This window comes from Salvia splendens, chromosome 14, assembly GCF_004379255.2.
Source record: "Salvia splendens isolate huo1 chromosome 14, SspV2, whole genome shotgun sequence".
In the NCBI taxonomy this organism is placed as follows: Eukaryota; Viridiplantae; Streptophyta; class Magnoliopsida; order Lamiales; family Lamiaceae; genus Salvia; species Salvia splendens.
This window is the reverse complement of record NC_056045.1, coordinates 23,214,733-23,235,172: the sequence shown is the minus strand read 5'-3', so window position 1 is coordinate 23,235,172 and position 20,440 is coordinate 23,214,733. Positions and strand designations below refer to the sequence as shown.

General features: G+C 36.0%; 4 protein-coding genes across 10 annotated transcripts; 2 read left to right on the top strand and 2 right to left on the bottom strand.

Moving 5' to 3' along the window:
- Window positions 1-448: 448 nt before the first annotated feature.
- LOC121765979 (interactor of constitutive active ROPs 2, chloroplastic-like) lies at window positions 449-4,327 on the top strand. Of its 7 annotated transcripts, XM_042162289.1 has the most exons (5): window positions 1,277-1,295; window positions 1,400-1,461; window positions 1,548-1,634; window positions 1,880-2,051; window positions 2,355-4,327. In XM_042162289.1, exons 3-5 carry the CDS (start codon window positions 1,615-1,617, stop codon window positions 3,987-3,989), a joined length of 1,827 nt encoding a protein of 608 aa, XP_042018223.1. In that variant the 5' UTR covers window positions 1,277-1,295; window positions 1,400-1,461; window positions 1,548-1,614; the 3' UTR covers window positions 3,990-4,327. The 7 variants fall into 7 exon arrangements, with proteins under 7 accessions (XP_042018226.1, XP_042018220.1, XP_042018221.1 ...); XM_042162292.1 differs by lacking the exons at window positions 1,277-1,295; window positions 1,400-1,461 and adding an exon at window positions 449-669 and having other exon boundaries at window positions 1,555-1,634; XM_042162286.1 differs by lacking the exons at window positions 1,277-1,295; window positions 1,400-1,461 and adding an exon at window positions 449-669.
- Window positions 4,328-4,444: 117 nt separating this feature from the next.
- Window positions 4,445-6,104, top strand: LOC121763590 (40S ribosomal protein S23). Its single transcript, XM_042159642.1, has 4 exons — window positions 4,445-4,543; window positions 5,283-5,438; window positions 5,538-5,664; window positions 5,764-6,104. Exons 1-4 carry the CDS (start codon window positions 4,539-4,541, stop codon window positions 5,902-5,904), a joined length of 429 nt encoding a protein of 142 aa, XP_042015576.1. The 5' UTR covers window positions 4,445-4,538; the 3' UTR covers window positions 5,905-6,104.
- Window positions 6,105-7,037: 933 nt separating this feature from the next.
- On the bottom strand, window positions 7,038-11,540 carry LOC121763569 (serine/arginine repetitive matrix protein 2-like). The gene is made up of 8 exons (XM_042159612.1): window positions 11,377-11,540; window positions 10,763-10,924; window positions 10,401-10,670; window positions 9,939-9,970; window positions 9,731-9,856; window positions 8,994-9,273; window positions 8,238-8,914; window positions 7,038-8,079 (listed from the first exon to the last, which is right to left on the bottom strand). Exons 1-8 carry the CDS (start codon window positions 11,450-11,452, stop codon window positions 7,315-7,317), a joined length of 2,388 nt encoding a protein of 795 aa, XP_042015546.1. The 5' UTR covers window positions 11,453-11,540; the 3' UTR covers window positions 7,038-7,314.
- Window positions 11,541-17,185: 5,645 nt separating this feature from the next.
- On the bottom strand, window positions 17,186-20,440 carry LOC121763474. The gene is made up of 2 exons (XM_042159494.1): window positions 20,252-20,440; window positions 17,186-20,064 (listed from the first exon to the last, which is right to left on the bottom strand). The coding sequence occupies exon 2, from the start codon at window positions 19,974-19,976 to the stop codon at window positions 17,922-17,924; it is 2,055 nt and encodes a 684-aa protein (XP_042015428.1). The 5' UTR covers window positions 19,977-20,064; window positions 20,252-20,440; the 3' UTR covers window positions 17,186-17,921.

The following is a 20,440-nucleotide window of genomic DNA, read 5'->3' as shown; positions in this document are numbered from 1 at the left end:
AAATATGATATTCCATCCGTCCTGAAAAGCATCATACTTAGTTCATTTAAAGTCTGTTTGAAATTCTAATTATCTATTTTTAATATTAAATTTAAATTATGAAATTGAAATTATAACTTAGTTGCAAATCTAAATATTTTAGCATACCAAACATTAAATATAAAATAAAAAAGTGCAATTCCAATTCTGCTAGCTCAATTCTTAAAACTGAACGGTGCATAATAGAAATCTGAACTATTTTCTCGTAATATATGAGAAGTAGTACTATTAAATTGTCAAATCCTTCATGAAAATAATTTGCTCCGAGTACAATGATTTATTTATATTTAGTTTCGTACGTCCATATTTAGTTATCGTGATTTGTACCGTTGTAAGAAGCAACATTTATATCATTATATAATCAACTACCTAAATATGATTATAATAAAACAAGTACTACTGAAATAAGCGTTCACGTCCAAACCAGCAATTTCTCACTCAAACAGAGCAAACCAGGAGAGAGAGACTTGGGAAGGGAACAGCATCACGGCTGGCTGCACTGATTGTGATTGGACACAAATGAACCCAACTTTCTCTCTCTCCAGCTCTTCATTGTAGGGTTTTTCTTCATTTTTCTCGTCACTTGTGCTCCACCACCAACTCTACCGAGACACTTCAAACTTCCAACCCGTGAGTCCGCCCCGCCGCCTTGCATTCAACAATGCCAAAACTTTTGCTTCTTTTTCTACCTCTTTGGAGTTTAATTTTCATTCCAAGGGAATTAGTTGTGTGAGTTGTGCTTAACCATTCAAACAAACTTGATTTTTTTTAGCATGATGTCTCTGCAAGCTGTGTGATTGTGTGTGGTAGATCGTGATTTTTCATTTCCTTTAAAATTTTTTGGGCTGTAAAAATTTGCTTGGGCAGATCTAAACAGTTGGGAATAAACATGGGAGTAAATGCTTGATACTATGTGCCAACTCAGTACCTCATTGATGGTAGCGCGCTATACCATTTTAGGATCTCTCTCTCTCTCTCTCTCTCTCTAATGAGCTGATGAGGTGTATGGTATTATGCTTTTGTGTAGAATTTTTTTTCCATTTAGAAAATAAATAAAATTGAAATAAGTGTTTGCTCTTTATCATAAAGCAATTTCCTAAATATGCATCACATTCTATCTGCCTCACAATCTCAAGGTTTATAGTAACTTTACTGAATTTTGTGTTACTTTGTTATCAGTTTTTATCCTTAAACTGTTCAACATCTGGAGTGAAAATAAAGGAAGAAATTTGGAAAGTGATAGACTGGCCTTTGATGTTGGTATCTTATATCTGATCTGACTGTTACTTCAGTTGTCTCTTTACTTTTTTACTAATTTCACTCTTTTTTTCCCTTTTATTTTGGGTATGGTTGGTGGAAGTGGAGGTTGTTTCTATGGTTTTCCTTTGAAGGGATAGTATTGCTTCTCTCTTCCGTATTTTGGTTGGCCAATTCACTCAAAATAGACTACTAATGGCTGCATTTTCTGAGTTTTATATATCCTTACATATGTGCATTTTCTGAAAAAGATTGCAGAGTCTTGAGCCAGGCAAGCCTTAGTTAGCTTCGTCTTCTTTGCTGCTGAGATAATACAATATGCAGACCACTAAATCGAGGTAATTGAAGCTTATGTTATGAATGCTTTTTCGCTAGTTTCATCGTTCGATGCTTGCACTGTTAGACACAAGTATCCATCAATGAAATTGGATATGATGTGGTGAAAGGATTGCTGTAGATTTTAATATTCTTCTCATTTTGCATGTTTTGTAATGAACTGTGGTTTGTCTTGTGCTCGATGAGGTTGATTCTTATATTTGAGAGTATCATCTTTGATGGTATTGTGTGTGTTTTTTGAGTGCAGACCTGGCTCTCTCGATGTCACTCCAAAACCTTCTCCTGCCACGCCTCGTACAGCCCGGAAGCTCAAAACTTCGGGATCAGATCCCGATTCGTTTTCCTCACCAAAGAACAAAACACCTAAGGATAAAAGTCCTAAAGTTGTTGGCCGATCTCCACGAAGCCCAGCAATAGAGGTATGTATATATGTCGAATGGAGAACCAAATTTCATTTAAGGACATGTTTAGTTTGATGAAAAGATGCAAGTTTTAGATTTTAATCTGCAAGTAGTTATATGCCTCTGTTTATCTTTGCTGGTGAGTGGTAACTAGCCACTGATGATTGTAATGATTTCTGTAGGTGCAGTTAGTTGCAACTTTTTGTCATTACATGCTTACTGACCTTTTCATCCTGTCATCCTTGTGTATTAACTCTTGTCATAGATCTATAATTGTCCTTTTCTTAATGTTACTTTTGATCCATTTTTGTCGCGTCTTAGAAAAAGAGAGCACCGAGCAGAGTGTCTGAATTGGAGCCTGAGCTGGCTCAGCTGCAGGATGAGCTGAAGAAGGCGAAGGAGCAGCTGAGCTCTTCCGAGTCATGGAAGAGGAAGGCTCAGCAGGAGGCAGAGGAAGCTAAGAAGCAGGTTGCAGCTATGTCAGCTAAACTCGAAGAAACTCAGAACCAACTGAAGGAACTCTCCGACTCTGAGGAAGCTCGACTGCAAGAGCTACGTAAGGTTTCTCAAGACCGAGACAGAGTTTGGCAGTCAGAACTGGAGGCTGTTCAGAAACAGCACTCTATGGACTCTGCTGCGTTGGCTTCTGCACTGAACGAGATTCAGAAGCTCAAGCTTCAACTTGATCGGGTTACTGAGTCTCAAACTTCGCATGCTAGGCATGCTGACTCCGCTCATGCTGAGATTCAGAGCCTGAGAATCGAGCTCACAGAAACTCTCGAGTTGGTCGAGAATCTCAAGAACCAATTGAATGATAGCAGAGAATCGGAAGCTCAGGCCATGGAGGAAGTTGGCAAAGCTCAAATGCTGCTGGAAGTTGTCAAGACTACAGAGGAAGCTCTGCGGTTGGAGCATGCCAATGCCACGGAATCCTACAGCTCGTTGCTGGCTGAGCTGGATCAGTCGAAGAACAAAGCAAATACACTTGAGGAACTTGCCAGCAAACTCCGGGCTGATCTTGCTAAAAGTGAAAGTGATGCTAAGTCCTTGTGTGAAAATGGGGATAAACATGAGCACGCAGAGATGTTGGAGCACGAGGTTGATAGTCTGAAACGTGAATCAGATGAGTTGAGGGACGCCCTTGAAGCTGCTGAAAAAAGGTATCAAGATCAGTACCTCCAGAGCACATTGCAGATTAGAGATGCATACGAACTAGTGAAGCACTCGAAATCAGAGTCGCAGCAGAAAGAGTCTGAATTGGTGGAAAAGTTGAAAGAATCCCAAGTTGAGATTGAAGAGCTGAAGGCAAAACTGATTGACAAGGAAAAGGCATTGCAAAGTGTTCCATTGGACAACAACAACTCCTCGCTGAATCTTGATGTGAACGAAAAGCATGTAGGAATCGAGTTAAATGAGTCAGAATCCAGCCTAGAAGATCTGAAAGCAAGCTTATCAGAGATGGAGACACAGCTCCAAAGCATCACTGAAGAAAACAAGATGCTCAAATCTGAGATCTTGAAAAGGGAAGTGGAGAAAAACAAGGCAAACGACGAGGCCCTTGCCTCAACAGAGGCAACAAGAGCTGCTGAACAAGAGGCCCTGATGAAGCTCGGGCACCTAACTGAAGAAGCCGAAAAAAGCTGCAGAAGAACCACGAGGGTCACTGAAGAGCTCGATGCTGCTCAGGCTGCAAACTCTGAGATGGAGGCCGAGTTAAGGAGGTTGAAGGTGCAGTCGGACCAGTGGAGGAAGGCGGCTGAGGCAGCTGCCGCCATGCTCTCCAATGGCAACAACAATGGGAAGTACGTCGAAAGGACAGGATCCTTGGACTACCACACAATTGGTGGCAAGTTAGGGCTGGCTTACTCAGAAGACACAGATGATGAGTCCCCTAAGAAGAGAAATGGGAACATGCTGAAGAAGATTGGTGTGTTGTTAAAGAAAGGGCAGAAGTAGACAACAGAACTAAAGCTCTTTATGGTTTCATTTCATTGTTGTCCTAAATAATTGAATGCAGTTCTTGATCTGATCCATTTGTGACTTTCTATAGACATATTCTTGTCTGAAATTTGCAGGAGAACTAATGCAGACAGTTACCAGCAGTAATCATGTATAGTTATGCTCATTTGTTATGAACTCTCTCTCTCCCATTTTGTGTAACCTGCAATTTGTGCTGGTTTTTGGAGGAAAATTGTTGTATGGTTTATTAGTTAGGTGTTGGAGCTGTTGTATTTTATAATCAGTTGGTTTAAGACCCCTTCATCTTTGAAATACAAGTCACATTGCAAGATATGTATTCACATTTTTATTTGTTCTCAAAAATAAAATAAATATCTTGAATTAAGTTTTTCCCAAAATCCCAATTGTAATAAGGCCCAACTACATTGGGCTTATAAAAAGGGAGCCATATTTATAAACTCATCTAATTAGGGTTTTACGCCACTCGCTCACACTCCTCGTCTCCGGCGCTACTATCTGTTCCTACGTTTTCACAACTCACCGATAATGGGGTATGTGTTAATTCATTTCTTCGTCAATTTGTAGCTGATTTACCTTTGTGGTTCTTCTGCTATTTGGCCGTATTCTTCTGAAATAGTTGTTGATTTAGCCTTTCGCTCTTTGAGCAGCTTTTTGCTCAGTTTGGCTATTTATGGTTTGTCTGCAATGATTCAGCTACTATTTGATAAATCGATTTCAATTCGCATCGATTAAAAGTGGTTTAGAATGGAGTGTCGTACTGTGGTAGTGTGGCTGATGTCGATGTTCATTCAAATCTGCAAAAAGAATTCTTGGGGTCTAATTTCGTTAGCTCCAACTTTTAGTTTTGGAGCTATAATCTGATTCATAGCTCGTAACGAAAAAGAGTATTGTATCAGAGGATTTCTTAGGTTCCTTTTGTGTTATAGTTGATTAACTCTTTGAATTGGCAAGTTATTTATGTCGATTCTTGTGAGATTGGAACTTTTGGTCCAGAATCAATCATCGTCAGATGATATTTGGTATTAAGTCAAGCACAGACGAAATCGACTGATTAATGTTTACAATGATCATAGTTTTATACAAAAGGATCATTCTCTAAAGATTAGCCAAATTAGACATAGTATTTTATTGTGAATCCTATCTCTTTTTCTCCAAAGCAATTCTCAACTATTATCAAGTAGGATAAATTAACTGATTTTGGGAACATTTGTTTCCATGGAATTTGTTTTTTTTGCGATGTGGTTCTCATGATTAGTAACCATTTTACAGGAAGACACGTGGAATGGGAGCTGGGCGCAAGCTCAAGTCTCATCGCAGGACCCAGCGGTGGGCTGACAAGTCATACAAGAAGTCTCACCTTGGGAATGAATGGAAAAAACCATTTGCTGGATCCTCTCATGCTAAGGGCATTGTGCTTGAGAAGATGTGAGTTTAAATATTTGAAGTCAAATAAGTTTATTCTACATATAAACTGTTGTAAAAGAATTGATAATAACATGTCCTTATCCATATCCATGTTTGCAGAGGCATTGAAGCTAAGCAGCCTAACTCTGCCATCCGTAAATGTGCTAGAGTTCAGCTCATTAAGAATGGAAAGAAGATTGCTGCTTTCGTCCCTAACGATGGTTGCCTGAACTACATCGAAGAAAATGTGCGTTCCAATTGCCAGTTACTATATAGTTTTGTGGATTCTCATTGTTCTTCATATTCTTGAACTAAACTTGCAACATTTTGTCCTTTCTACGTACAGGATGAAGTATTGATTGCTGGATTCGGAAGAAAGGGTCATGCTGTCGGAGATATTCCCGGTGTTAGATTTAAGGTTGTGAAAGTATCAGGTGTTTCCCTCCTTGCCCTTTTCAAGGAGAAGAAGGAGAAGCCTAGGTCTTAGAGCGATTTTGCTTCTTAAGTTTTGATCCATGGCTGAAACTTTGTTTTTGCTCATCCTTTTTTCTTTCTTTAATTAATGTCAAAACTTCTGTTTTGTTATGTGTAAGTGTTCATGAACAAGCACTCAGTGAATTTATCGGTTATTATTAGTTTGAACAATTTTTTAACATACTAAAGAATTATTCAAATAATTCAGATCAATTCTCCGGTTCTGTGTCAAGTTTAGCTGCTTTAAAATAAGCTAATGAGTTTTCTGTTTTAGTTTCTACAAGTTTTATGATTTATAAATGGAAAAAAAGTTGCTCTTAGTCTTCCCTTATATTTTATCATCCTCTAATGTGCTATTTGGTTGCCATAACTAATTATCATATGATAATCATATGATAAAAAAAGTTTGATTGTCATGATCAATTATCCTATGATAGTTCATTCGGATGGTGTTTTGTTTCCAAGATAAAATAAGGCTAAGATATAATCTAGAATTAAGTTGTGAGATTATTTTAGTGGGAGGGGGTTGACTATGACTTTATATTCCATAATTATCCATCTTAGGATTGAAGATTGAGTTGTGGGATTTGACCTCATGAATCAAACACTCAACATATTTAATTTCGAGACACAATCATGTAAATTGAACAACCCTTATGATTGAATTGTGAGATCATATTTAATTTCGAGACACAATCATGTAAATTGAACAACCCTTAGGATTGAATTGTGAGATTATTTTAGTTGGAGGGGTGTTCAATTGTCATGACTAATTATCATTTGACAATCCATCTAAGATAAACTATGAGATTATTTTAGTTGGAGTGGCTAATTATGACAATTATCAATAATTATTTATCTAGGATTTGGTTGTGGGATTTAATCTAATAAACCAAATACACTAAATATTTGATATAATCTTGCAAATTGAAAACCGTAAATACAAATATTATGCGGTTGAATAATCAAGTAAAAGTAAAAAAGTTAAAAGACCTCATGTTAAACGAGTGTGGGAATTTTACAGCCGAGAATTTCGTGCATGCACAAACACACGATGGTGTTATGAACAATAGATCAGTGTATTCAAAACTTCAAAAGTAGCATAGGATCCATGAAACAATCGCAACCAAATCTCCCCAACAGATGTGTTGGAATTGCATCCAATTTGATTCTGTGTTGTGAATCGTATATACAATGTTTAAACAACATCAAGTTTGTATTTAAGACTTTAGAGTACACAGGAAAAAGGAAAATAAGAGATGTTGAGCAAATGTGGCTTCTCATAAATAGAACAATGTGTCAATATCCTTCCATTTGTGTTTGCTCTTCTTGAGGGAGATGTGGAACAATATGGCTTCATGAGTAACCTTCACTGAATCTGATTGAACTACATTAGTTGAGGATAGCTTATGTGAAGTGTAGGTTAGCTATTCTCTTTATCTTCAGAACAAGGCAATACATGCTCTGCTATTGCAATCTGGATAGCCGCCTCTGTAGGCTTACCAGCAAATTTTATACCGTTGGAGGGATTCTTTAGAGCAAATGGGGTTCTGTGTACTGCAGCCTCGGAGGCAGCTGCTGTAGAAGAGAGTGCACATTCTGATATATCACTAAGAAGCTGGGAATTTGGCTCCTGATTTTTTTCACATGTGCCTGTCTTGTCTCCTGTTAACCCCTCCCCTGGATAGTTAGCAGGATCCCCGTCTTCCTTTACTGCTTCAGGAGTTGGAACCAAGTTCTTCTTAAGCTCGTCCTTCATAACCAGATTATCCCTGATTTGACTGATATATTCTGACGCAGAAGCATTGTTACCTTCACCTGTAGCAGTAGTGATATCCCCAAAGGTCATGTTTTTAGTCAAACTCAAATCCCCTAAGTTGTCAGTGTCATCAGCAGTGCACATGACTTTAACCCCATCAGACAAGCTAGAAGAATCAGTTACACGCGTTGAAACACCATATGGTTTAACGAATGCACATGACTTTTCTTGTGAGGAGGCAAGAGATACAGCCTTTGGAGACTTTATGTTTGTCAAACAAGTTGACATCCTAGCCATTGGTATGTTTGCGCTCTTCAGTTTTCCATTTGAGCTTCGAGTTGGAGTGGATGCAGTTGGTCCATTCTTGGGAATCACAGGGTGCAAGACAGAGGGAGAGCGGTTATTTCTACCAGGAGTACGAGACGATGACTGCAGATGAAAGACATAGCAAAGAGATGAGAAACTGAACCAAAAAAAAATAAAATTTTGAAGTGCTCGAATTGGAAACAATAGTAAGCAAATTACATGACATAAGCAACAATTAGAGGTCATTGATGTTAAGAAATGTTTAAGAGGCAATTACTAACCCCATCAAAAAAGCCAATTTTGGGTGATGGCAATCGTAATCCTGATAGTTTCATAGGAGCCTGAAGGGTATCAGATGGTTTCATAGGAGCCTGAAGGGTACTAGATGTTGCTGTGGATTTTTTTGGAGTGTTGCTTGATGAAATAGCTCCATGGTTTCCTTTTCTTTCAGCCATTTGACCTGCTACCTTACGCCTTGGATCCGAACGCATGTTTTCACCATCCACTGACCTACAAGAACTGGTATCTATGCTGCTCCTTGAGTAACTAGATCGTAGGGATGACACTGAAGACCATTCACTAATTGAACTGGCTGGTGAGACACTTGTGGAGAGCTTTGTAGACTTTAGATAAGCCGAAAGATTAGAGGTTGGCAGTTTGTTCTTTGGTAGAGCTCTTGATGGAGTTCTAGGGATGGAGCCAGAGGGGCCAGGACTATTGGTGCTGCTTTTGCCTAGATTTCTTCTTGCAGCCATAAGTGTAGGCTTAGCAGCATTCCCAGAGGATGTGCTAACAGAGTTGTCGCTTGAAGTAGAGGACCTTGTCGAAGGCACATTACTTGTAGTTGAAGAGCGCACTGAAGAAAACCTTGGTGATACAGCAGGCTTTGGCAGCACCTTTTTGGAACCACCTAATGCAGACACTTTATGTAGCTGAGTCACTTTTCCAGAGACAGATCCTAAGAAGTTAACAACAGCACAATCAGGAAATGCTTCATAATCATAAGATAATGTTCTCAATAGTAGACCTGTTGTCACCTTGTTTAGAACTACCACATTCAGGTTTGAGACGACCAATTCCAAGAGACTCCCGCTTTGCTGCGGTTGAGGAGGGAACGTAGCTGCTAACGGTTTTGAGTCGTTTGGGAACAACTGAATTCATCTCTCCACTTTTAGAGCTACCGCATTCAGGTTTGAGACGACCGATTCCAAGAGACTCCCGCTTTGCTGCGGTTGAGGAGGGAACATAGCTGCTAATGGTTTTGAGTGGTTTGGGAACAACTGAATTCGTCTCTCCACTTTTACCAATAGATCCAGCCTAAGCAGATATGGTTAGTGTCAATCATTTCAGTTATACAATTATGAATGATACGTGTAGTAACTGATTAGATTGGAAAAAAAGTAAAAATTATTACAACTTCGGAAAATAAAACATAGACACAAAAGGGCTTATATTGAATAAACAAGACCTATAGATAGCAGAATTTTTACACAATATTTGTTGTATGTTGAAATATGTAAGGATGTTATGGACGTATATAATTTTGTAAGAATATTCACTTTCATATCAGCAATAGAAATAGACACAACACAACACAGTAAAAATAGCCACTGAGTTTATGTGAGCAATATACAGCATTCAAGTGTCATGATGTATTGGAAAAAAGGGCAATTAAAATTCCTTTTTGCAAATGTAATAGTTACTAGTTAGAACATAGAAGTGGCTTTAAAATAGTGGAATTTTCCGCAAATATGCAATAGCACGGCAATGTCACCTGTGATTGAACAGAATCCGGCTTGATTGATCTTCCTGATGCTAGCTTCCCAATTGGTTTTAGCTGAGATTTTGACATCCGGACAGTCTGCAGGCCAGTAGTTTTCTTCACACCTGGTTTTTGGCACTGCACATATGAAGTAGAGCCACCAGGTTAAAAACAATCAAGAAACTTTTGCCACTGGTAACTTCACAGTAACCAAGTTTACCTTATTTTTAGATATATCTTCCTTCTTTGGAGCTGCAATTGAACAAAATATTAGTTCTATATACAAAATCCGGAGTCCAAATGCCCAAATACATGAACAAGTTACTCAAATGACAAATTATCTCAGACATAATCAAGCAATATCTTATAGAGGATGCAATGGACCATGTGCTTCATCATTTATCTGAAATTACTATCCAATCCTCTTCTCTATAATTTTGAGCATATGAAATTCATGATTCTCTAGCTACAGGACAGAGTTAAGGCATTAAATTCACGTTTACATCAATGGACATGTCTGTGAATCATTAGTGGCATCTTCAAACCAATTTAAATCAATTGTAAGTGTTAGCAATTTACATGGAATGGAAATGCTTCATCACTAATCAAACTGAACATAACCACCCTCATTGTATAACAGGAGACAAAAACTGAATGTCTCAAATAAAAATATTTTGCTTACATGAAATGGCTGGGCCATTTAGCACCATAGCTGCTATCTTACTGCTTGAATTAATCAAGTTGGGTGCTTTCTTACTGGATCTTTGGATGGAAGCTCTAATGTCCAAAAACAAGTCATCATCATTGCTTTCTAGAATCAAACTATCACTTTGAAGAGTAGAGATAGACTCAGTTGACCCTGTCAGTTCTTCTTGAATCCCTGGTAATATATGCTTTTCATTTTTATCCGATTTGGTAATCATGCTCGACATTTCTTCTGGGTCTAGTACTCCTGCAAGTTCAGAAAACTATTCTATCAACCGAGTTCTAATATATTGAATTCTATTGACTTCGAATGTACAGGAAACGAAATAGAAAGATTACCCTCATTGGTGGAGAAGGCAGGGTCCCAGGCTAGGCTTTTCCGCAAGTTATGCCTTCCATTTCCCTGGTTTCTTTCAGGTTCTGTCGATTCTTGCAGTTCAGGAAAGCGACCATTCACATCAATGCCAACACTATTAACTCCTTTATTAGCATCCAAAGTTTCTGCAATATTTCAAATTTAGAACTTAAAGTTAGTATAACAAACAAATTCAAAGAAAGAAAAGAACACACAAATCATTGCTTTCAAAAACACACGATCTAAGAGAATAAGAAACAGATTTAGACACTATAGCAAACAAATAATTGCCAGCAAAATGAGCAATGGCATATATAATGGGGTCTTTCATTTGAATTAAAGACAAATCAATCACTCAAATGAAGTATTTATCGGCAAATCATTAGTGAAATTCAAGTCTACTGAATCCCCATATAAAAAATTGAGTACAGAAACTAACACTATCACAGCTCCAGCAGCTCGAAATTATAACTTCTCTACACACAATGGATTACAATCTGAAGATAAGAACACTAAGCTAATCACCAATAACTTCCCCCCACCACCGTGAATTGATATCATGTAAACAAAACAGAAGCACAAAATTAAAGACAGAAACCTGCGAACTGAAAATTTCCAATGAGATCGTTGGCTTCAAGTTGAAGATCAATCTCCTGACACCCCCCGATCTCCATTTTTTCCGATTAATCGAAGAACCAGAGTCCGATCTGCTCCGCAAGTAGAGACCTTGTATTTGAAATCACAGGTAGAGAGTAGAGACGATGGATGAGAAAAGGAATGGAGTATTTTCACTTTTTTGAAAGTGGTGGGATATATGGTAACGTTCTAAAAATTCAAATTTTCCCTTTTTTAAAACGGAAATACAGTTACTCCTATTATTTGGAAAACATGTAAACATAGACTACATAGTTGAATATACCATTTTCAATTTAGGTATACTACTTTATTACATCAAATTCAAATACTACCAAGTTTAAAATTAAAATAAACAAAAACGGTTTAAATTCTTGAAACAAAAAAAGAGCCAATTTTGAATTAACTATAGGCTATATAACCTATACGATTTTTAATGTCAGCAAAATAATGCCATTGATAATCTGAAAGAACGAAGCCAATGAAAACTACGAGTAGTGCTACATTTTTTTTTATTAATAGTAGTGCTACATATTTAATGATGGTGTTTAACATTAAGAAAAGAGATATAGATTCATTGAGGAATTTTTTAATTTCATTTAAGGGGCTAATAAAAAATATCGAGCTGTTTTAAAAACAATATACACGGTTTTATGTTCTATAATTCGTGTTGGATGTTATAATTTGTGCAGTTTGATAGTGGATGACATCAAATTTCAATTAACATAAGATTAGACGTGAGTTGAGTTCATAATACAAACATTTCCAACTATCACCTCATAATATTATGTACTAGCATGTGTTCAACAGCCAACACCAAAAATGACTTAGATTTATAACACATGTCTGAGACAACCACCTATTATTACATGGATGAATTACAACAAATGCATTAAAATTTTAAATAATGAAATTATAGGACGATCTCTTGACTATAGTCACATTTACTCCTTTAACAAGAAAAGAGCTGTAACCATGCCAGAAACAAATCTATATATATATAAAAGTTGAGTTTTGGGGGCATTTTGGAAAATTAAAAATTTTGGTTTGGAATTTTAATGTGCCATTATAAATATTTAAATGAATATTAAAACTATATGATTAAAGGATCTCTAAATGTGTGATTAAGGTTAAAAACGTGTGACTAAAGGGCCTCTACATTAATTTTGCAGTTACATCATATGAAAGGTCAAAAAAATTTTGCACTACCAATTATTTGTTTAAATTACTCCATAATAAATGGCATTAGGATAACTGCAAATAATTAAGATTGAGAAGAATGCCAAAAGGTATTACATTTTCTATAAATTTGGATTCCTTTAATCAAATGCATGTCTATATTGTGTATCATCGTCTCTCTATTAATGATTTTTAATTTAATATGTAGATTGTATTCTCTATGTTTATGATTGAGAGATTTCAGAATAAGGGGTTAAATTCGCTGACCTTTCGTAATTAGGGATTCAATTCGCTGGCCTTTCGTAATTTGGGATCGAGGCATGCGTATTGTTCAGAATAAGGGATTTGTGATATTTTATCTTATTTATATTCTTTATTAATATTATTTCCCTCTAACCATTTATCAATTACCTAAATTACCCCTTCAAATTTTTACCTAAATTCTAGTTCTTTGTAATTTAGAAGATCCAATGTTCAAATTTCAAAATCCCAACCTCTAATTAAACTATTCCCCTTTTAATAAATGCGACAAATATAGTATTATGTACACATATTATGTTATATACCTCTAAACCAAATTCCCAACCTCTAATTAAACTATTCCCCTTTTAATAAATGCAACAAATATAGTATTATGTACACATATTATATTATGTACACTAATTAAACACTAATCATTTTATTGAAGAAAATGAAAATGTTGTAATTATGATATTGTAAAAAGGATAGTATAATCTAAATTATATTCGCATTACGTTATTTTCAACATGTGAATCATATATTCTATTTTTATTTTTATTTGTGTTTGGTTAAAATTATTCTTCGTAAATCGGAAGTCGAGGTAGCAACAGGATCATGACAAAATTGTAAACAAGAAAGAGCAATTTTTTATATGATTGTTACCACCACACCACATAACCTCAGGTAAAAGTTTGAACGTTGGATCTTCAAAATCTTGAAGTAGAATTTAGGTAAAAATTTGAAGGGTAATATAGGAAATTGATAAATGGTTAGAGTGAAATAATATTAAAAAAGAACATAAATAAGATAAAATATCACAAATCCCTTATTCTGAAGAATACGCATGCCTCAATCCCAAATTACGAAAGGTCAGCGAATTGAATCCCTAATTACGAAAGGTCAGCGAATTTAACCCCTTATTTCGAAATTTCTCGTTTATGATTTGATATATTTTTTATATTGAAAATCTTCATATTTGTTTGCAATATCATGTAACCTATATTTTTGCAGCAACATGGATTGCCGCAAGAAAACGAAAGAAGAGATTAGAAGAGGAAAAGAGCAATATGTAAGTTCAACTGACATCATATCTTAACATTTTTTTTCTAACAAATCTGCACCACAATTGGAAACCACAACATGTTTGAACAAAATAGTACCTTTCAGGTGGAAGCGCTACTACTTCAGTTAGTGGCAGTGTTGGAGCAATAGAATTAACGCCGGTCTTCATCTGACGATCGTTTTGAAAAAATAGAATTAACATCGGTCTTGAAGTTTGCAGTGACAAAGGATTTGAAATTTGTAGAACAATATGAAAAGAGTATTTAGTGTACATGTGGTGATGATGGTGGTGGCTAGAATTAATGTTTGTAAGTACTCCATATATACATTTTCATGTTTGTTGATACGAAAGTCCAAGATATTTCTATATTTTTTGTAAATAGTTTGGCCAATTTGAAAAATTACAATCCCTTTCCTTCAATTTCTTACGCGTTGATACGTTTTTCTATTGCTATTACTTAATTTCATATGGTAAGTATATTAGAGTGCGAATAGTATTGCTAATAATTTGTGAATTATTACTCTCGAGTGTATTGTCATTTGTTATAATTTTTTGATCGAAATCTATTTTTAGTATTGGTTACTAATATTTTAAATATTTCATGTAAATATCTAGAAAATATATTTTTATGTTATTTTATATGAAAGTCTTTCCTGACATTATGGCATTTACCATATCCGAGAGTTACAAAAAATGATTCTCTTTGAAATACTGGTCTATATACGCGAGTCACAAAAAAATGGATACTTATGGAAATGGATGCAACCAAATCGGCCACACAATCTTATGCATTAAATGCACAAAATGATAGCCATGTTGAGGTTGATGAAAGTTTTTTTAGTCGTAAATTACCGTTATAATATTAAACTGTCTTATTGAATTTTAATATTGTATTTGTAATTATTAAATGAAAATAATATACAATGACATGCATGTAAATATAAAATGTTATTGTCTTTGCTCACCTTAATTTTTTAAAATATATATGTAACTATTAGTTGCATTAGCACATCAATACACTTTGTATAGTAAAATTTAAATTCTATTAATGTATTGATATGTAAATGTAAATGTTTATTATTCATAAAACAAACATAAGTATATTAATTTAGACTAACATCATATTAATAGTAATATGTGCGTATTTGTTTTTGCCAAATTTACGGATTAATTTAGACTTAACTTATATATAAAGGGAGAGTTTTGGGGTATTTATGAAATTATCATTTAAGCTTAAATATATAATTTAAATACTACACTCTAGACATTTAAGAATAAAAACTTTCTCACAAAGGTGCGTAGTGTGCCGCTACAAGCGGCCAAATTTAATTTTTAAAAAAAAATGTGTTTTGTCTCTTCACTTCCACTTGAATAATTTGAAAGGTCACAAGATATAAAGGATATTTATTATTAATTTAATTTACAATAAATAATACTATATCATTGAGTTACTATCAAATCTTCTATAAATACCAATTCTATTAATCAAAAAAATACTATTTCAGTAGAGATGCTTCTGTCCGTCAAATCATGTGGAGTATTATCTTTCTCTCCTAGCTATTTAATCTAATTTCTGTTTTTAATTTTATTCTATTCATTATATTATTACAAACAATTAAAAAATATACGTGGGCAACTATTTTGCAAAATCTTCACTTATTTTTGCAGGTACACTTTTGCCTTGAAAAAACTTCAAAAGTAACCATTCTACACCAAGATATGAATCCACAAGCTGTTGGTTTGAAAAAATAGATATTATCATATGGGAAGACATAGTTTAGTTGGAGATTTGCTGCTATTCGGTTTTACCTTACTTAACTCGTAGAATTATCACATCACCGATTACTCAATATACATGAAATTATAAACAATTCAAGATATTGACAGACTGGTTTACCTCTCTTGCTTTCAAGAACTACATTACTGCTTTAATACTTGCTTTCAAGAGACAAAAACAGTTTCATAGTCTGGCCAGACAAACAATCTCCCTCACTTTCTCAACAACCCAACAATCACATCATGTTTCCACAGTGCGACGAAAGTGTGGCCACACTATTCGCCCACGAGACCGGCCGACTAGCAAGGACGGCTCCCGTTCCCACCAGTGTACACAGCCTGATAAGGTTTGCGGCCCTACTCAGACCCGAATTCGTTTCACACATAGCCATATTTCTGAGATTATTGCTTCAATGGCCTTCCATTTCATTTTCCAAAATTTATTATACATTTATTCGTTACTCATTTCATACAAATACAATGGCGGAAATTATTGTCATTCATTTTCCAAAATTTGATAACATTTACGTAACACTTAGTTTTAAATTTTTGGGAAATTAAAAGGTTTTAAAATTTGTAATAATAGGTGAAGAAAGTGAAAAAGTTTTGCGGAGTTATCTTCTATTTTTTGGACTATAGATATATGACATTTGGTAATTTATCCACTCACATTTTTTTCATCACGTTTTTCACTCACATTTTTTTCATCACGTTTTTCACTCCCTCCATATTTTCCAATACTCTTCATACTGTTTAACATGAAGTTATGATATTCTTTTTATTTTTTTTTCTATTATTAAAGTTTGTTTTAAAGTGATTAACAAAGTAATGTTGAACTGGGACGGAGGGAGGATTTTATTTATATTTGACTCATTTGTTGGTCATGATGATTATATTTTAACGTTAAGGGTTTAGGATTTAGGTTTCAAGGTTTGGGTTTTTAGCGTATTAGGGTCACTATATTGCAATGTAATGAAGCTCGACTATGATAAAGTATAGTACTAATTTAAATGGATACAAAATACAAAAAAGATTATACACAATTTTGTGACAATATTATATTACACACAATTTTTATACTTCAAAATACAATTTTAAAACCGTTTTGAGGTTTGAAAAGCTATCGTCCAATTTTAAAACTTGCAATATCACCAATTTGTTTTCGGAATCAAAACTTGATCTTGTATTAATCAATTAACAATTTAAAACCGTATGATAAAAAAAAATATTTAGTCGTGCATCGCACGTGGGTTAAAACTAGTTGTATACTAGTATATGAGTTGTTTAGTACTAGTAAAAACAAATTTAATTAGCAAAGAAGTTAATGGATAATTAAAGCTTAAGAATTTACCACCCTGCATCCATAGTTAAAAAAAACTGTCTCGAATTAACAAATTAAGAATTGCAATAATAATAATCTGAATTAAAGTTTCAAGAGCCAATCTCCAAAAAATTGCAATGCCCAGTCATATCACAACACATCTATGTAGTATACCAAAATAAATAAAAAGAGGCAGGCAGCAAAGTTACTACGTTAATAACAATCATAAAAAATGTTCATATTTACATCCAAAAAAAATGTACTAGTTGATAAGTAAAAGATGCAGTCAAAGTGATTATTATTAGTCTTGTTCCTTACCACAAAATACCCAAAATGAAACAATAGGTCAGTAGCTACCTGTTCTATCCTTTGCACAATGTATATCATAACAACTACTACAAGTGTTCTACACTTCTACGTGCCCATTACAATGGTACAACATTTGAATTCATCCTCACCAATTTCAACCAGCGTCGACTTTCTGATACATGTCTTCCCCGCTGCTCGCCTTGTTTCTTCTTCTTCTTCTTTAAGATTTGCTGACATTTACTATGTTCCGCGATGACCCAAAGATGCTGTACTTCCCAGCATCTGCTGGCCTATTGAAAACTACCTTTACGCGCCTGCTTTTGCTTAATATTTAGGTCCCTATTCATCCAAAGTTCGGTCATGGCTAAATATCTTGTTCAGATTCTTGATGGACAGATGGAATAGAATCCAACTTTTGAAGTTGGGGAATGGGGATCAAAGCTGTTGTATAACGTTCCTCTGAAACTATTTGTCGGAGCAGATTGGTTCCTGGTATCCAAATCCACAGCATTGTTGCTTTCATTGTTATCATCCGACTTTAGCAACATCAGCTTCTGGTTGATCACCCTCTGGTAAGACTTCTGAGATTCAGACATTGCCTGATCTTGAGACATTCCCCGAATCATGGTATATCTGCCTTTGGATAGGATAACTCCTCCTTTTGCTTTCCCAAATCTTCTCCTTGATCCGAGAGACTAGGTTTTTCTAAACAAATCAAGTTCCTGAAATCACGAAGCCAGCCAACTACTGGAATAATCACATCTATCACTTGCAGGGGCCTTTTCGCAATCAAAATGAGCTCCGAAAGAACCATCTCAGGAGTAGGGGTCTCAGCCGGAATGATTTCCACTATCTGAGACTCTCCAGCACCAACCTTTTCCACTTTCGCAGCAATTCCAGAGGCAGGCGCAGCTGCGCCAGATGCTTGCAGAGTCTTCTGTTTTTTACCACTAGAATTATTGCATGTATAACCAACCATTTCAGGACTCTTGGAAGAGGAGATGACCCTTTTGGAGGTCTTCCTCACATATACCTTATCATTGTTCTGTGAACACGAGCTGCCCAAGGCCAACAAGACAGACATGAACTTTTCTTTTCTCTTTGGGCGCTCTTCGTCACCTGAAGAACCATTATCAGCTGTCGACTTTCTCCTTTTAGATGGAATATTATTTGCAGCATCAGAAACTGGAACTTCAGTGGGATCACCTCCATCTCCCATTGCAATGGATCGAATATCATCCTCTGATAATCCAATGCACTCCTCAAAGACAGGGAGCTCATGGTAACCCTTCCATCTAGTATAGGCCTGCAATTCAGCTTTTGATATTGTAAATTCCAACCTATCTTGATTGGACTGCGGGCATTTAGCCAATGATTCTAGGAATTGTATAACATCTCCAGGTAAAAATGCAGTTGCACTAGAGACATTGTCCCCACCAGCTATAATACTTGATTCTTCTCGAATTCCAGCATTTTCAACAACTTGAAATTTTTTCTCATCACGCACCTCCTGGGCCCAACATGGACACGAAAGGCCAAACTCAGTTCGTCGAGCAACCTCATCCAGGGCACAGCTCAAAGCACGAGAGAATCTATCTGTGTTAGTCTGTTTCACCATTTCGGAGAAATACTTTTTGAAAGGCATGAGCTTTGATTCATCATTCCATGCAAACGATTGATCCCCAAAATATGCCACCAAATAATTTTCTTTCTTACAATACTTTTTTGCATTATCAGATGCAGCGGAGGGAGCACATATTTGCCCCGGCCACCAAGGATGGCTCCTAACCTTGCCCCAAACTAGATCTGACACATGATATTCCTCTTCCTTCTCTGTTTTTCTGCCATATTCTTTTGGAAACATGTCAGCCTTAATATCATTTACTTCCTCTGAATCAGCTTTAAAATTTTCTCCCGATTCCAATATGACTTCTGGAACAATTTCATTAATATGCAAATCTAGTTGTACATCCCCTTTTGGTATCATCACATCAGCCTCAACATCACTTACTTCCTCGGTTTTCACATCAGCCTTAACATCACTTACTTCCTCAGTTTTCTCAAATCCTGCCGTTCTCAACACCTCATCTTCAACATTATATATTTCCTCAGTTTCCAGATTCCCATCTGGCACTATGTCATGAGAGACCAAATCTTGGTTAACATTTATATTTTCCTCAACTGGACAATCTAAAACTAACTTTGCAGGTTCACTGTTGATATCCATTCTCTTAATATCAATTCCATTTGCAGATGGCAACTCCCCAATCACATCCTCACGAGCATTCACATCCACCACCAAATTCACCTCACCCTGATTGTCAGATGTCTTCTCCCCAATCAGATCCTGCAACGAATTTACACCCCCAAACACATTCACCTGGCCCCTATTCTTGGAATCATTTACATCCTTCACCTCATCATCATCCACATAAAGCTTTCCACCCAGCACTCTGCTAACCATATTCATAACCCCCCATGATTCCCACCTATGGCTGCGAGGTACCTTATCATTGCTTCCTAAGTTGCTAGATTCAACAGACTTGCTCTCATTTGATCTAATTACAGTCACCTCAGTCGAAACCTTAGGTTCCTCCGAAACCCTAACTCCACCACTCAAAACCCCCTTATCACCAGAAATCTCCATTAGGGTTTCCGATTTCAAACCGTCGACCATTTCACCAAATCGCCCCCTTGTCTAATTCGCCCCGAAGCAGCAGCAGGAATCCCGACAATTTTCAAATTCATCAAATTACTAATAAATCCTACAGCAAACCATGGATAAATGTTATCAGTCAAACAAAGCGGGATCCAATTGTTTCCGCAAAGTAAGTTATGGCTGGTGACTACAAATCCTCATGCATTTAATGTAACACAGAATCTATAATCGCGCGCTCAAACACACAGAAATGTATACAAAGAATAATTTGAGCTCCAGAGAGAGAAAATCACCTCAGGTGATTGAAGAAACTGAAACTGAAACAGGCGAGCTTTAGAACAAATATTTTGTTTTCCTATTTACTGGGGAAGCGCGAGGTAGAGAGAATCGACGTATTTCCCCTTTCTTCTATTTTTGATTTCAGCTTTCGCTCTTGATTTTGGTGGAAATGGAGACCTTTTTATTTAGTGAAGCCATTTGTA

Coding starts and splice junctions, on each gene's coding strand:
- LOC121763569 (XM_042159612.1), bottom strand. CDS start 11,452: ATGGAGATCGGGGGGTGTCAGGAGATTGATCTTCAACTTGAAGCCAAC. Junction 9,971..10,400: donor AAATGGCCCAGCCATTTCAT/GTAAGCAAAATA, acceptor GTTCAATTGCAG/CTCCAAAGAAGGAAGATATA. Junction 9,274..9,730: donor CGGATTCTGTTCAATCACAG/GTGACATTGCCG, acceptor ATATCTGCTTAG/GCTGGATCTATTGGTAAAAG.
- LOC121763474 (XM_042159494.1), bottom strand. CDS start 19,976: ATGGTCGACGGTTTGAAATCGGAAACCCTAATGGAGATTTCTGGTGAT.
- LOC121765979 (XM_042162292.1), top strand. CDS start 1,615: ATGCAGACCACTAAATCGAG. Junction 1,635..1,879: donor ATGCAGACCACTAAATCGAG/GTAATTGAAGCT, acceptor TTTTGAGTGCAG/ACCTGGCTCTCTCGATGTCA. Junction 2,052..2,354: donor CACGAAGCCCAGCAATAGAG/GTATGTATATAT, acceptor GTCGCGTCTTAG/AAAAAGAGAGCACCGAGCAG.
- LOC121763590 (XM_042159642.1), top strand. Junction 5,439..5,537: donor GGCATTGTGCTTGAGAAGAT/GTGAGTTTAAAT, acceptor CCATGTTTGCAG/AGGCATTGAAGCTAAGCAGC. Junction 5,665..5,763: donor TGAACTACATCGAAGAAAAT/GTGCGTTCCAAT, acceptor TTCTACGTACAG/GATGAAGTATTGATTGCTGG.